We start from the raw sequence: 17708 nt of genomic DNA on the forward strand, positions 1-17708 counted from the left end.
GTTTCTTTGTTTTCGCGCGAGCTGCATTACCGATGTCTGTATTTACTGTTAAAACGAATATTGGATATAACAAACTAATTTATGGCTCCCGTACTACTTTTCATAATCCGCAAGTGCGCTTCCCTGGCTTCAAGTGGAGAGGAAGCTCCCAGTTGCGTGCGCTGGGGTTTCTCTAATTATGCGTGTTTACATCAAGAGAGCTTAGTCTACATTTTTCTGTGTCATATCGCAAGAAAACCGGGTGAACGCGCGTTTTGCAAAAGTGACTAGCCACCATTGACTGGTCAAACTGCATTGCAGGAAAGCTAGCTTTACAATTATCGAAAGGGTCCGACTGTTTCGGTAAAATAATTCAGCCCTTGATGTTCACTGTACACAGTGTAGGAGGAATATTGATTACTGTACAATGCTTTCCGTCCGCAGGAACCCCAGGAAATGCTGATGAGCTGCACTGGAGCTTCGCCGCCGCTCGCCCCTCCCCACCAGGAAGCCCCCCCAACACCCCCCGTGGAGCCCATTCCTATTTGTCGGCTCTCGGGCCAACAGGAGATCAGGATACAGCTCAAGCAGGACGAGTCTCTCGAGGGATCTGGCGTGAGTGTTTGCAAAATATATAGTGAATAAGTAGAATTCCACGGAGAGTGGAGATCTGTTCGAATGAAGCGGTGTGTAAATGAAGGACAGGCCCTGCTGTGATATGTGTTATTACAAAGAAATACTTGGTCTGCGCGAGGCTAAAAACTCGAAAGGTAGCATAAAAAGCTAAATAATTATTGAACGACAATTCGCAATCGAATTTTTTCTAATGTGATTGTGACATTAAAAATTTGGCTAAAGATGTGGTCGCATCCTTCTTGAAGTGAATGTGAACGCAGGTATGTTTTGTCAAACGAGCTTTTGTTCCGTTGTAATTTCACCTTCTCATGTTTTGGTCTGTTCAGTTCGAAATGCCACAAAGAGGCTGGTAAGGTTTGAAGCCTACTTTAATGGGTTTTTGTATTTAGGATTTTCGCGCAAGCCAGATTGCCGATTTGTTTGTGGCAAATTCTGTCTCTACTGTTACAACAAATATCATCAGATATAATGAGCTAACTTACAGTACCATGCTACTTCATTATAGTGAGGTTCGACTGTTACACTCAAACCTCGATATAACGAACACAGACATAACGAATTATCGGTTATAACGAAGTAAATGAAGAATAGTCTTGTCATAGATACAGTGCTACAAATAAACGTTTATAACGAATTTTCGGAAATAATGAAGTTATTTTCGTGGCAGATGTGACTTCGTTTAGTGAGGCTCGACTGTAATTTGGACGAATAACTGATGTCGGAGTAAACGATTTTTGGAGCCAGTGGAGATGACGAATGTCGCCTGTTCTTGTTCCTCAGGTCGACATGGAATTCAGCCTGGGTCAACTCGCATTCTTCCTACGCCCGAGGCAGTTCCACTTGCTCCTTCAGTTGGCCAGGGGATTCACGAGTCCCAGTGAGTTTGTTGTCTTTCTCTTCGACTTCTCTGAATGCATGGCTTTAGTGTATATTTTTTATTAGCAGCTGCTTGCACTGTAAAGGTAAGGAGAGTTTTTTTCCAGATATTTGCTACCTGACCCTTGCAATCCTCATGTTAGAAATGCCAAAATTCAAACTGTCTAAAAAGTGCAATGATGCACCAAATTCTAGATGACAACGGTTTTGGCCATCTTGCTATTTATGTTGCCGACATGTGCCAGCCGAATGCCATTTGGATCCACTACAAGCCAATGACTGTTCTCTTTGTTTCTTTTTTGTGTCGTCGTGTGTGGTAGTCTCGGTGGCTTTGGTTGCCCTCAGGTGTTTCGTCGACTCCCCTTCGACTCCCCTTGCGATGGGAACATGTCGTGCGCAGTAGGACGGCCGTTTCAAGAGGTGAGCTATCTTGACGGCTAAAGGAATCAGCCGCTGCCCGAAGCCTTGACGTGAGTGAGGCGACCATCTGCGAGTGGCGGCTCCAGCTGAAGCTCCTTCAGGCGCGAGCACGGCCGAAAAGGTTTCCATGGGCCTCGTCCCGGCCACCACTACGAATTGGAGCCGCGCATTGTCGATTTTGTCACAGTACAGTGCAGTTGCCTTATGGTGGTCAGTGTTGAACTGATGCAGTTCAATGCGAGTGATGTTGCTCGGCAGATGGGCATCCCGTAAACGAAGTTCAACGCATCATGTGGGTGGGTGCGAAAGCCAAGTTTTGAGACATTGCTTGAAAAATAAATTTGATTTTCCATGCCTCCGCCAGCCTCTCGTTACTTTGGTGGTCTTTCTTCTTTTTCTGCTGGATGCAACAAAAGGTGGCCCCTCGCGTTGCTTTCACGTTTTTTTTTTCTTCCTGTACGCAATGAAAAGTCATCCCTTCTGTTACAGTCGTGGTCGCGTTACAATCGAGCAAATATGGTACTAAGTGCCCCGTGACTTATGGCCGTCTTGGTATTCTTGAAGGGCCCCTATACCATCCAGAGGTCGAAATTTAGTCATGGTGTTGCAGTTGTGCACGAATCTCCAACTAACGCATAGTCGCGAAAATTTCTCGAAACGGTGTCGTGATAGTGGAGTTACATGTGTTTGATGATTCAAAAGAGGCTGTCGCTCGTTTCGCTCTTTCCTTCACTATGCTCCGTTCATCGGCTCGGCTCTCCTCCTGGCCGAGTGCTCCTCCTCATCGTGCGAGGGGGAAAGTGACGAGTGCGCGTACGTGCGAGCAGACAAACAGTTTCTTTTTGTGGATGACATTACGAGACGAGAATGTTGACGTCACAGCCAACACTAGGGATTACGAAAAGGTCTGGAGAGGAGAAGGGATCATTTCTTGGAATTTGTGGCACGCTAGTGGCTCGTAGCGCTGCCGCGTTTGGCATTGTTGATTGTGATGGCATTCTGAACTTGATGCATGCGTTTACTTGAAATGTTAAAGAAAATTATCGGAGGTGGTTTAGGGTCCTTTAAATGGAAACTGTAAATATCCTACACTAATGCGCACGATTGTTCGTTGCACACTGGGAGAAAATGAGATTTTGTGCTACTGCTCTACAAGTGCTAGGCATTGATGGCAGCTAAATGAAAACTTCTCACTTTTGTGGTCTGTAACCCTTTGTTTCCCACATACATCCTGCGCAGTGCCCGCAACCGAAAATGATATTTTCAGACAGTTTTCGTTCAAAGTAATACCTGGAATAAAAAAAGCTTACAACAATGCATATACATTTTAGAAGAATTTTATTATTGCCACGTTTGTTGCAGTCAGGAATGAGGAGTTGAAAATAGGGGACCATGCATTGAACTCTCAAGGGCTTTCAAGAGGCATGAAAAATTTGAAAGCTTTTCACACAGGTAAGATGTGTTCTCCACAGGGTATCTGAGATCCTTCTTCACCCAGTGCCATATTTTTTTTTGTTCATCTGAGCCGATGCGAGTTCAACTTCCTCATTTTCACTGTCTGTGGAGCTTTCGCCATCCATGCGTGGCAGTCTGTCCGGCAAAATACAGTCGAACTTCGATATATCGAACGGCACGGCGATCGCGAAATAGTTCGATATATCCAGAATTCGATATAAAAAATCACGTAAAAAATGCGTCAAGAACTTGTGGAAAACAACCAACGAACCAATCGTGGTGCAGTAAATACTCACTTGAAGATTCAAACAAAGTATTTATTGTGTTGGCTTAAAATACTGAAAAAGAGTAGCCTGCTTTTTGTTGGCAATGGCGTGTTTGACGACTGCGTCCTCAACATAGTCCAGGCGATCCACAAGGGCCAAAGCGGCTACGACCTCAGCTGATGTCGGGAGCGGGGCACCATCAGCGCTTGCGGGATCCACCTCGGCAGCGTCTTCATTCGGCTGCTCAGCGGTAGCTTCGGCGACGATCTCTACATCCGTTAGCTCCGCCGTTGTACCAGTGCTGTCGTCACCTCCAACGAAGTCTTCGATGCACATGCTTTGCGGCTCCGCACCAACAAAGCTCTCCAGCTTGCTCCACGTTTCGGCGAGCTCGCTTTCTTCATCTGCGCATGCCAACCCAGCTTCCTCGGATTCTTCCACTGATGCTTCGTCAGTGCGTCCACCGAAGCCCGCATGCCGAAAGCAGTTGGCTATCGCCGACTGCTTGACGTTTTCCCACGACGCCTTGAGCATTTGGATGGCACCCAAAAGATCGATCTTCAGATCTTGGCCCATCCGGAGTCTTACAAGCAAAATGTCGATCAGCCGATGCTTGTGCGGATAATGCCCTGGTCCAACGGTTGAAGCTTCGAAGTGGTGTTGGGCGGCAGAAATACCACTTCGATGTTGCTCAGCTGGGCATCGGTGTGGTGTGCCGTGCAGTTATCGACGATAAGGCATACCTTCCGTCCCTGACGCACCAGGTCCGAATCCCACGCCTTCAGCCACTTGAGGAAAATATCCCTCGTCATCCACGACTTCTTATTCCAGGCATAAGCCACCGGAATATTGGGGCAGTTCCGCATGCACCTCGGGGTTTTAAATTTGCCAATTACAAGTGGCCGCAGCTTCGTGCTCCCATCCATATTGGCAGCCAATAGGACTGTCACACGGGCCTTGCCTTGCTTGCCCCCGTGGCACTTGTCGCCGCGAGTGTCCAGCGTTTGCCGCGGAAGCATTTGCCAGAACAGGCCCGTCTCGTCAGCATTAAAGATTTGGTTCGGCTCATACTTGGCGAGAACTTTGGGCCACTCATGATCAAGCCACTTCTGAATTTCTTCATCATTGGCGTCCTCACTCTCTCCCGACACAGTCTTCCCGACAATGTTGAAACGAGTCTTAAAACGTAGCCAACCGCTACTCGCACTGAAATTCTCGACGCCGAGAATGAAGGCAAAGTTCTTTGCCTTCTGTTTCAACATCGGCCCCGATACAGGAATATTTCGGGCCCTTGCGTCCATGAACCACTTGTGGAGAGACTTCTCAACATCTTCAAAAGCAGCTTTGCGTACACGCCGCACGCCCGAGTGCCGACTCTTCTCGGCCTTGGCCTTTATGTCGGCTTTGTTTTTGAGCAGAGTACTCCTCTGCTGAGCAGAGTACTCCTGCCCAGAGCAATGTGCTCCTTGGTATGCCTAACCCGTCCGCGACGCTCGACTTCTCGCCATTCTCGACGCGCTGGATTGCTTCCAGTTTTGCTGCAAAAGTCAGGGTCGTCCGTTTCTTCGCGTCTGCAGCCATCGCTACACACCACAACGCGTGGCAGGCCTAACACACAAGCACAACAACGACCGATGCGACGGATGCCTGGCGATACTATCAAGGAGGAGCTGGTGCAACAAGTGCAGTGCGTCGTTGCTGCAAGGCTGCGGCGTGCGTATGCCGCTACGTTCAAGTGGCGCACTCGGCGCCATCGATGTGTGCAGCAGTCGTAAACGCCCACCGCGCTACCGCTATTTTCGAGAGTTGCGGGAAAGCTCGCCGCCTGTCAACGGAGCGCGGCGGGAAAGCTCGCCGCCTGTCAACGGAGCGCGGGCGGTTTGGGGTGGCCGAGTTCGATATATCCATTATACGTCAAACTTCGTTCGAAATAAAAAATTAAAAATGCATGCGATTTCCCACGTGATATAGGAACCGTTCGATATAGGCAATAATTCGATATGTCCGTGTTCGATATATCGAGGTTTGACTGTATACTCTCCTTTGCAATCTGAGCCTTCCAAGTTTTCATCTTCGCTTCCGCTTGGATGTTAATTTTTAAAGAGAATTTCTTGTATTTGCTCGTCTGTCAACTGTTGCCTCCATAGAGAAAAAGCTTTTTAAGGCTTTGAGGTGCTCTAAAACTTCCTTTGCAGTAAATTAATGAAAACGAAACAGAACTGTGACACACTGCAAACTGCAGTACACTTTTTCGGCCTATCCGGAGGCTGGACTTCGTCCTGAGTGCCACAAACGTGTATACAAACCTAAACTGCACATACAGTTGACAATAACCAATGATACAAAGATACTACAAACTAGGCTCGTTCCATGGCCTTCGCGAAAAAAAATATTGGCATTTATAACTAGATATTACAAGTACAGTAGACTCGTTAAACGGAACCTGATGCAGATGCAGTTGTTCCGTTTAAGCAGCAGTTCCATTTAACAGATTTCCGTTTACTGAGAGTCTATTGTAATAAGCAAAGAGGAGTATGAACAAGCCAAAAGCTTGCAGTCTTTGCCGGCCGCATGCGTTGTCCATGTCTGCAATGAAAGAAGCACTCAAGTGCGGTACCTGTAGTGCCATCTATCAAGCATAAGTGAAAGCTTTGATTTCCACGTTTGTGGCAGCAAGGAATCAGGGGTCCCTTAGTGAAATTTCGAGGCAAAAAGAAAATCAAACAAAACTGCCACAAATGTGGCACCTGGGATATAAAGGGTTAACATAACAGGAGGTGTTGTGGTAGTTTTTCATTCGGACAATGGTGATGAGTGGGATCCTCCATGACAACTCGTTCTGTTGGGGATTTTCGATGCCGACTGTAAAGTCGTGTGTTTAATTCCCGATTACAACGTCTGATTCTAAAGATGGCAGACCAGAACAAAAACAACTCTTAACATGCATTATTTCGTTTATTTATTTACAATAGTGTAAGCCCCCATGGGCTGCTACAGGGCAAGAAAAGTGCGATTGTGAATTTTAAACAACCTTAGCCTTAGAATATATTGAACTACCTTAGAAGCTTAAACAACCTTAAATATCTTGCTTAGAAGTGGACAACCTCAGTCTAATGAATGAACTTAAGCCTTTATAGCGAGCCTGTTGCATTGACCAGGGTCTCCAATAACCTGGAAAAGCCTGGAAAACGTGGAAATGTTAGGGAGTTTGGACACGTGTGTGAAAAATGGGGAATTGTCCTGGAATTTTTAAAAACCTGGGAAAGTCATAGAAACTGGCTGACGGCAGTCTGTGCGACCTTCATGAAAGCATTCGTTGCCCTTGATCAAAGCTTGTAAATTCTATACTTTTTCTGCAACAGTAAAGAGCTAAGCAGAAGCGTCAAAAAAAAAAAAAGGACAGTGCATAACTGTTGCTTCTACAGATCACACAGTACTATACCAATTTTCAAGCACGGTGCTACTAATGCCAATAAATCTGGCCTTGTTTGTCTTGGCGATGATCTCGGCTCAGCTTGAAGGCATTCTGGTTAGGCCAGAGGCACTATCAACGGAGGCTCGCCAGACCAGATCAAGCTCATTCAGGCAACGGCAGTTGTCCTCAGTTTTGCACTCGCTTTACGCAAGTGTCCAGTCATTTTCTTTCTTTCTTTCTTTCTACCACTTAAGGGGAGACGTGGGTCTTAAAAAATGGTTTTTTAAAAGTTGGGTGAATGGCATGAAATTTAATACACTTCTGCAGCTTTTTCTGCAGATTCAAAATGTCTAAGTAGATTTTTAATAGCTGCATTAGAACAAAAGATATGCAATTTCTAACACATATTTAAGCATATTTCTTACGGGGATTTTTGGCAACTTTGCTTTGTCAAACACAAAAACAAAGTATGTGGCAAGATTGCCAGGAAGCTGGTCTAGCCGGTGATGCTATTTATTTTCTTGTAATGTTGTTCACCAAATTATAATTCTCGATTATCAGAAATAGTACGCAGCAAAAAAATTTCACTCACATTTACATCTATTTATTTTGCATTCAAAGTTTGTTGAAGACAATCGGATTAGCATCACCGGCTAAACCAGCTCTCTGGCAGCCTTGCCACATACTTTGTTTCTGTGTTTGACAAAGCAAAGTTGCCAAAAATTCCCGTAAGAAATATGCTTTTAGAGATTGCACATCTTTTGTACTAATGCAGCTACCAAAAATCTAATTAGAGATTTGGAATCTGCAGAAAAAATGGGATAAATTTGTTAAATTTCGTTCAGTTCACCCAGCTAATAAAAGAAATAAAAAAAAGACCCGCATCTCCCCTTAAGCGCAGACTGTCAGTTTTTCCAAGCAAGCATACGAATCGGGGATTACGCTTGGAATCTTCATGGAAAACCTGGAAAAGTAGGGAAGTTGGAAAACTGAAATGAGTAGACACACTGACACTTCAAAGTCCACAATTTGATTTTGGAATAGATTCTGAAAAGGAATAATGTGTGTGACTCATATAGTATATGAGTTTATGGCTTAAGGAGAGACATGGGTCTTGAAAAGTGTGTTTTTAATAGTTGGGGGAACGGAATGAAATTTAATACGCTTATTCAGTTTTTTCTGGAGTTTCCAAATCTCTGAGTAGATTTTTAATTAGCTGCATCAGAACAAAAGATATGCTAGTTCTACAACGTTTTCTAGCTCAATTCTCACGGGGATCTTTGGCAACTTCTTTTCGTCACACAAAAGCTAAATATGTGTAAAGAATGCCAGAAAGCTGGTCTAGCCGATGGTGCTATTTATTTTCTTATAACGTTGTTTATCAAATGATAATTCTAGATAATCGTAAAGTGTATGAAGCGAAAATTTTTCACTCATAATTGCATCCGTTTATTTTGCATTCGAAGTTTGATGAAAACAATAAAATTAGCATCATCGGCTAGACGAGCTCTCTGGCAATCTTGCCACATATTTTGTTTTTGTGTTTGACAAAGCAAAGTTGCCAAAAAGTACCGTAAGAAATATGCTCTAAAAATTGCAGAACTTTTGTTCTAATCCAGAGAATAAAAATCTACTTGAAAATTTGGAATCTGCAGAAAAAACTGAATAAGTTGATTAAATTTCATTCAGTTAGCCCAACTAATAAAAAAATATTTTTCAAGACCCATGTCTCCCCTTAATTAAGTGAATCTAGTTTCTGAACGTGCTGTTCCTTTTTTTACCTCCCTTCCCGCTCTTTGTCAAACAGCCTCTGCAAACGACAACCTCTCTGGTGGGCTGAAGGGCCGGCAAAACAAGTGCACGCCGATGGAGCCCCACCACTACACAATAGTCGAGCAAGACCTGCAGCAGCAGCTTCTCAACCAGAAACCCCGACCGTCTAGGTCCTTGGGGATGAACATGGGATGGTCCACCAGTTCATCTGGTTAGGAAAAACGGTTTTAAAAAAAAAAATTTCGTAGACTGTATTGGAAAAGTGCTAGTGCTTTTTTTTTTGTTGTTTGAAACAGTGGGATCTCGACCTTCTGGCAATGGTTCTACTTCGATTTGCCTTAAAACAATGTATGCATGAACATCTCATGGCGTTTTTCTCTGGGAAATTTGGAGCGGCTGCCAAAATCCTGAAGCGAGCACTCGGAACACGAGAATATTCTCTGTGGATATTCTCCGTGGATATTCTGTGGATGTGGATATTCTCTGTGGATACACTTCACATTAACCGGTACCGGAAACTATTCCTGCTTCTGCCCTGTACGTTTCCATGGCAACCTTGGTCGCCGCTGAAAAGCATGACCAAGGTTGTTGGCAGAATGACGGAAGTGACGTATGCTGCTCGTCCTGTTTCCGCCCAAATCTACGACTTGGCGGTGGAACAAGTGAGAGCAATCCGGCATGGAGCGTGTTGCTCTGAAACGACCAGTGGAGCACACTAACCCGCTCGATATTGACCAATGAAATACGGATTTGCTGCCGCAGAGCAAGAAATCCTGCTCCGGATCGACCAGTGAAAAACGCCATGAGAAGGGAGCGTGTGGGTTGGCAGTGAACACTTGACCATGTTTACAACTTCAAGGTCGTGATCACTGTGTGAGTGCAGCCATTATGTGAGTAAATGCAGTACAGTAGACTCTTGATAATTCAAACTCTGATAATTCAAACTTTCAGTTAATTCAAACATATCTTAAAATTTTTTGTTGGGCTGCAATGGCTTCAGTGTATTTTAAAGCCACTCAACTCAAACTGCCCCGCTGCATAAATTCAGTTCATTCAAACTTCTTGCTTGTCCATGCCTGGAAATATCTGCTGCCTTTGCTGCTCCTAGCTGAACATTCGCGATTTTATATCACTGTCGCCGATGAAGCCGTTTGCCTGCCTACAAAACGGCCAAACTGGCCAAACCACGCGTACTAACAATCGCATGCTGACTAAGGAAGAAAAAAAAAAAAACTGAGAGGGGTGTCATGCGGGAAAGCATCATAAGAACGGGAAGGGGCTACCAGCTGTCACGAGACACAACACATTTTGTTTCCTAATTACACGGGAGTGCATGCATTGCATAATAACGAGCACCAGTATGATTACTGATGTCTAAAGCTGTCTATGGTGCTTCTGTGGCACTGAGAAACAATGAACATCTCAGTGCTAGTTGGTATGTTGCCCCTAGTTATATTTATGAGAACGTCTAGTAATTCAAACAATATCCTGAGGTCCCCTCGCGTTTGAATTATCGAGAGTCGACTGTACGTGCAAACAGTTAATTGTAAGTTAACAAATAACTGTTTAATTTTGAATGTGTGTCCAGTACTGCACTCTTTATGAATTCTAGTGTCCATCCGTGTGAATACAACTTTAAGTTAAATAGGCATATTTTTGTTTCGGCAAACAGTAGAGCATGGGTAGCGCCGAAGGAGAAGAAGAACGGCGTCGACTGGTCGCGCAGGCGGTCGAAATGCTCGGCCTATGAATTTGGCTGAAAAAAAGTCTATTACTACTACTACCAATCATCGCTGGAGAACTACCTGACCTATTGAAAATACAATTAGGTATTTAAAATAAGCTTGAGCAACTGGAGAAGCCTGCATGGTTTCAGCTAATTTGGTTGAGAAGTGGCTATTAGTTATGTTCACCATTTGTTCCACTCTTTTAAGGGGGGACATGGTACCTGGGCCTATCTTTACTTTTTGACCAAATTCTACTTAAAGGTACAGGTATATATATTTCTTGTGCTGATTTTAAAAGTGCAATAAATTTTTCGAAGGCTCGTATAATTAGAGATACAGTCAAATGTTAGTTACCATTACTTGGAGAGACAATAGGTAATAATAAACTGGGCAGAGAGTTATTTTTAATGCATAAGTTGAAAGTTGAATGCTTGAGGATTGAAATGCTGCAAGCAGGTTTCAAATCCAACAACATTTAGCAATATAGCAGGCCACTGAAATTCAGCATTTACAGTACAGTTACTAATGATGAAGAACAAAAGCAAAAAAAAAAATTATAAGCGCTATGCATTTAGCTTCATCTAGCAAAAAACATCACAGCTGTAACTATATCCTAGAGCTTGAGATATTTTTGCCTCAAACAGGCTGGGTGAGTGAAGTCTTGTTTTGAGAAAACGAAGCCGAACAGGTAAAGCTCATTTTGAACCAAATGTAACACAAGATATTGAAATATTTTTATATATGATTAGTAGCCACCAGAGAGTCATTTTCGCCTACTGCTGGAGCATACGTCACTTGGAAGAAGCATGGCCTTAGAAGAGCCCATTCTTTGTGGGTTTTTTTTTTTTTTCCGTCGAGATGTAGCTTGCCTTGGTGATATAAATTGCTACTGTGGGCTAATATCAATCCAAGATGTGAGAAACTTGATCAGTGCTTGCAGCAATGCCTGTAGGTTACAAAAATACCATTTTCAGGAAATTTATTTTTTTTCTCCAAGATTTTTTCGTCCCCAGGAAATCTTAATTTCTTGGAAATTCGTTGGTTGGAATATACACATTGTTACTTCGAATACATCTGTTCAAATTTCTACTTCTTGATTTTTGTTCTTAGTTTGTGTTTTTCCTCCCAATTTCGAGGTGCCAAGTAGGGGGTTGTGCCCATTTGCATGAGTCTATATGTGCAACGTGTAATAGGTTTGTGGCAGTGATGAAGCATACTTGCACATTCTTGATAAAAATTATTTTGTCTGTCTCTGTTGTCGCGACAGCCTGCCTCTCGGAAACTGAGGACGAGTATGTGCCGATGACGAATCAGCGTGCCTTCTACGAAAGTGGCAGTCTCGCCTCCTCGGACATGGAGTCCTCTGTCACAAGTAGCACCCACAGTGCCTGTGAGTTTTAAAGAAAGGCTTGCGTTGGTGTTTCACATTATGTACAGTCGCCAATCAATTTTCCGGACCTGGCGGGGGACCGCAAAATAGTTAAAAAAAATTGGAACAGTCCGAAAAGTTGTTACGACATGAAAGCAAAGTTTATTTGGATTAGAGCAGCCTAAAAAATCCACAATAATGCCCTGCCTCATGCTGTGCTTAGAGACGAGCAGATTTGGTTGCGTTTGGGCTACAGTAGCGTCATCGGCGCATTGGCAATTGCTGCCGCCGACCATTGTGGGCGGCACAATTGGTGGCTCCACGGCACCAAGCAAACGAAATTTGATGCCGGTCAAAAGAAGATGCATGCAATGTCTCGCCTGGTTGGTGGGGTTTACTGACGCAGTCTGGGGTTCTTTAACGTGCACTGAAATCGCACAGTGCGCGAGCCTCCAGCGTATTGCCTCCATTAAAACAGGACCGCTGCGACTGTGATCAACCCGCGTCTTTCATGTCAGTAGCCGAGTACCGTAACCAATGAGCAACCGTAACGGCAGAGAACATGTAACACGCATGACAGCTCAAAAACACTCGACACACCATCAACACGACCACGTGTGGAATGACAACTAAAAAAAACAAATGCATGCACAAAAAAAAAAATCCTACCGCCGTGTTAAGATGACGATAAGGCTGACTCAAAAAGAAAAGTTGCATCCCCTGAGCGTTTTGCCAGCCAAAGAAGAGCGGGCATGACCTCCGAAACTGGAAGATTGTGCGTGCTCCCAATCTTGGAGGCAACACAACTCGCCACTGGAAGCCAAACTTGACCAAGCCAGCGAAAAATCCAACATGGTGGCTTTTGAAATCAAGCAGCGTGGCTCAAAACGAGCGATTTTTTCCGAAAAATCGGTTTTGTGAAAATGTATTAGTGCTATGGGAACCTTGACAGTGTATTTATGAAGTCTGAAATATCCGATTTTTTGGAATCTGAAAAATCCGTCGGCGATTGTACTGTAAAACTTAATCTATATGTTCAAGTTTGTTAAAGGGACCGACAACCAATTTTTATGGTACATGTTTTCTTTAGCGCAAGGGAAAGCTTACCGGTCAGTGTCTAATCAGGGAATGGTGACGCGGAGAACACCGTGAAACATATATATTCTAAATGTTTCGATCTGCGGCATCTACAAAGTCTCATACACACAACACTTGCTGCAAACAGTTAAAGGTGAGTGTGAGAGCGGTTCGTGCTTGTGCGCGGTGGTTTGCTGCGCATGCGGCTGCAGCTCGACATATCCCACTAGTTGACGCGAATGCAGTGCCGCTTCTCAGCGTGCAACTCCTTTTACCTTGTAAGCAGCACAGAATAGAGCAGGGATGGATAGTAATATACATACTCTAATTTTGAGCACTAATTATGGTGTGCATGAAAGCATCAAACTACTTACAGCAAAGTGAACGACTCCATAATCCAGCTTCAAGGCTCTTCCACTAGGCTGCGCAACATACCGGTTTTTGGTACTTGACGGCAGGTAGCGCTTTAGAAGATTGGGGTAGCAGTATCATAGAAGTCTCGTGCATTTTGCAGTGCAGTTGCGTTTTTGATCTGAGAGACTGTATGGGGTAATGTTTGATATGATCAGTCTACAACTTTTAGACGCTAGGTTGTGTCAAATCGCGCATTAACTGTGCACATTTTGCATGTTGACTTCTCAGTATGCAACATGCTACGTTTTTGGTCGTGAGTGCCATGCCGCTAGTCCGGAAGAAGGCTACGATGCTCATTCACGTCAGACTTGCAACCCCCCTCCATGAAGTAAATGGCGTATCCTGTGATGTAAAAGTTATGAATGTTAACGTTGCATTAAATAACATTCTACCTATCTAACTTTCTTTCCTTTTTGATCTACAGTTACTTTTGGTCTCGAATGCGAGATAAATCTCTAGCCTAGGCAGCGTTGCCCGACACGTACGAAATGCGAACATTAAAGTTTGGCACCAAATGCAGCCAGTAGTGCAATGCAGGCATATTAAACTACATTAACCTCTTTTTTTTCTCTTTGTTTGTGCAAATCTAACCATCTGTGTGCATACCAAACGCATTTCTGGTTTTCTTTCTTCCCTTTTCTGTGGCCAGGCTCGAAGCCAAGAAAAAGGTCAAAAGGAAAAAGTAAGTAAGAGTCTTGTATTTTGCTAAGCTCTTTCTGAATGACCGTCACAATTACAGCAGCATCTTGGTGATAGGAATCTTGAGGGTTAGCGAAAGTATTCGTATTGCCCAACGTTTCGTATCGCCAAAAGAACTAGCAAAGTCGATTTTCAAGCCACAATACACCCACAAAACATTTATTTTTTGTCGAAATAGCTCGCGTATCTCTGCGCTGTCCCCTATTGCTTTGTGTGAGGCCAAGTGAAAACTAAGTGCCAAAGCACGCTCCACCGTATTTATAAGCAAAGAATGACAGGAATGCTGAAATGCTTTGTGCCTTTTTTACAACTTTATTGGGGGGACACTGCGCCTGAAAACTTTTTTTAACATTCTTGATCGATTTCAATGAAACTCTATGAGTTTGTGTATATTTGTGTGCTGATTTCAAATATGTAATCTTTTTCCAAGTACAATCTGTAGCTTTTAAATTCCAGGTGCCATTTTGGGAGCCATAGCTTGCCTAAACTGAGAGAGTTACAAAGTTATTAAGCACATCAGATTGACCTGGAATGAGTACAGAGTGCAAGAAAACAAGAATGGACATTCTAAGCCCATTTGAAGAAAAGTTGTGGTATGTTGAATATTTGTGGCTGAAATCCCAGCTTGGTGTCGACTCACTTGGAATGTTCCATCGTGCCATAACTTTTGTTCAAATGGGTTTCAGAACATCCATTCTTGTTTTCTTGCACTCTTACTCATTCCAGATCATTCTGATGTGCTTAATTACTTTGTAACTCTCTCAGTTTAGGCAAACTGGGGCTCCCAAAAAGCATATGGAATGTCCGATATTTTAAAAACTACATATTTTACTGCAAAAATAATTGCATATTTGAAATCTGCACACTGTTATATATAAACTCAGGCAAGTTTCATCTCAATCGATAAAGAATTTAAAATAAAATTTCAGGACCCATGTCCCCCCTAATATACCGCTGCGTTAGCTAAGCACTTTCGGAGCACGTAGTTGCTATAAAATGATCGCGTTGTTAGCAACGGTGGTATCGTGTGCGGTGGTTGCAGCAAATGGTACCGTTTTCAGTCCATGTGAGCTGGCCGCCCACGTGATTTGTAAACTAAGTAATTTGTTGCTATCTATGATAACAATGAATGCAACGTTCGCAGCGTCTGCGGAAAGCAGCGTCGCTTTGACTCTGTGAGCATTGGACGCGCGTGCATTTTTGGAATTCCGTCAGTTGCGCCGTCGCCATACATGATCGTGTTGATAGCGACTGAGGTTTTGTATGCTGCGGTTGAGGTAAACGGTAGTTTCGTTTTCAATCAGTGTGCCCGGGCTATGCACGCACCTTCAGAACTATGTCGTTGCTATCTATAATTGTGTCTTCCGTGGTTTTGTCTGCCACGGTTGTGGCAAGCAGCGTCACTTTGACCTGGTGACCGTTTGATGCACATGTATTTTCAGAGTTTCGTCATCACCATACATAATTGCGTTGAAGGCGACCATGGTTTTGTCCAGAGCTGTTGTGGCAATGATAACCACAGTTCTGACTGTGTGTGCGCTGGCCACACACGTACTTCTGAAACTTCCGGAGCACGCTGTCCTCTGCCAGCACTCAACAGTTTTGGTATCAAAGTTTGTATCACCCGTTGCAACATGGAAAAGTGTTCGGAACATCCGAATTTTGGCCCATTGAACACACTAGAATTTGGCCAGGGAATTTTACGAATTCGTATCAGACCGAAATTCGTATCAGCTGGTTTTGTATCGCCGAGACACTGCTGTAGTTCTGCATGTGCAGTGAACATGCTTTGAAGCTGCGGTGGCTGCCTTTTACTGGAAGAGAAATCCAAAAACACCTGTTTGCTTAGGTACAGGTGCGTTTTAAAAACTCGAGGTAGACAAATTAACACTGGAGTCCCCACCTCCTTTGTTATTGCGTCCTTTGTACTGAGCTGTGCTTTGGCCGCTCCTCGTGCATTCAGAGATTTCAAGTCTGTTGTGTAGTGTCAAGCTGTTTTTTGTGCTAACCTTGCCGTGTACTAACGGTTGGGTAACATTTTTTGCTTGCTAACGACATCTCTTGTCCTAATAACGAGGCCTTCGCACCTGTGTGCCTCGTTTTGGTCAAGAATAGAAATCCTCGGCATGTGGCAATGTTTGTAGGTGGCGCTACGGAGATTCAAACTGCATAAGGAGTGTACCTAAGTCGCTTGCAAGTTGAAACTAATTCGGGGCGTGCACTGTAGTTTGATTTTTGTTTCACCAACTTAGCGTGTATGTGCCTGCACACTGCTGTGAACATATGACTGATGTAAAACATCCCCGCATTTTATTGGCACTTGCGAGTGGTGTAGTAGATAAACTTTGAAACTGCTGCAATAGGTTGACAACCTGGAGAGCTTAGTGTGTTGCAACCATACGAAGCCGCGGAGAGCAAGCAAATAAAGAAACTTGCCACCAGTATGAAGTGCACTATCTTCCATGTTGCAGTTTGCATGGGAAAGAGGGATGGCTTACTGCATTTCCTTGCATGTAACCTGCACAAAATTTACTGAAAATTCAGAGCTAAAGTCAGGGTGCTGACTGTATGCGAATTCTTGTGCGCAAGTTGCCTTCGTGGCATTGCTTGACGATAATGCAAGGAAGGTGGTTTCATGGCAATGCGAGGGTATCTTTTTTAAGTGCACAACACTTTAGGGGCCTGGCATGTCGTCCGTCCATAGATCTCATGTGTCACGCTCAAAATCAAGCGGCCTGAAACAAGGCTGGCAATGCTCAAAACTGGATTAAAATAAATGAACGAGGTCTAAAATTATATAATTAACTTAAAATCGCTGAAAATGCTTCGGAAACTTGTGGGTGGCTCCTGCGCTGCGCAATCCTGTGCCACTGCCTTGCAGAGCGCACGATTTCTCCTCTCACCAGTGCTTCTCCAACGCTACATCTGGTGCGGGAAACAGCCTGAGGGAACTCGCTGCAGACGACGCGTATCTCAACTGCCGTAACAAGCAGGAAGTCGATAAAGTGCTGCAAAAAGTAGTGCACATGTCGCACACAGAGTTTACGAGTCTCCCTAACAAGATTCTACTCGTGCCGGAGAAACCCTACATGCTTACCTCAAACACTGACACGATCAGCAGTTTGTTAAACTGAGCTGTGGGAACTCTACAAACGGGAATCGCTGGGTGCCCGTGCTGCGCGCTTCCTCAGGTTTCACAGTAGTGGAGCTGCATTTAACACAGGAACTACAGCAATCGCTACACAAGAATGACATTTTTTCTTTTACATAGTCTTTTTTCCCCCAGTTTGTAGTTGGGGGGGGGGGGGCACGTGTTATATATGCAGGGGTGGGTCATAAGTAATAAGTACGGTGCATCCAGGTGAGGTCCGCTTGGTGCATGTGCAAGATTGGAGCACTATTTTTTCAATCCCACATTGGCAATAACAAAACTCATGTGCGAAGACGTTCCCATCTGGCTGTTGGCAACCTTTGTCTTACGTGGGGCGCATCGCAGGGCGGTCGTCTCAAGGCTTCGTGGAGGACATACTCATGGAGTCGACCCACTTCCGGGTGCACTGCAGCGCCGTGTGCATTGTGATCCTGCACGACGACGTTGCGGG

General features: G+C 44.2%; 1 protein-coding gene across 1 annotated transcript in view; it reads left to right on the forward strand.

The window, feature by feature from the left end:
* Positions 1-17708, forward strand: part of LOC119375202 (autophagy-related protein 2 homolog A-like) — a gene marked incomplete in the record, with an annotated part of 106976 nt that overhangs the window by 19693 nt on the left and 69575 nt on the right. The window contains 6 exon segments of the mRNA XM_049411193.1: positions 424-594; positions 1396-1492; positions 8855-9031; positions 11815-11937; positions 14057-14089; positions 17603-17708. Coding sequence (XP_049267150.1) covers positions 424-594; positions 1396-1492; positions 8855-9031; positions 11815-11937; positions 14057-14089; positions 17603-17708 — 707 coding nt within the window.

Source organism: Rhipicephalus sanguineus, chromosome 11, assembly GCF_013339695.2.
Source record: "Rhipicephalus sanguineus isolate Rsan-2018 chromosome 11, BIME_Rsan_1.4, whole genome shotgun sequence".
Taxonomy (NCBI): domain Eukaryota; kingdom Metazoa; phylum Arthropoda; class Arachnida; order Ixodida; family Ixodidae; genus Rhipicephalus; species Rhipicephalus sanguineus.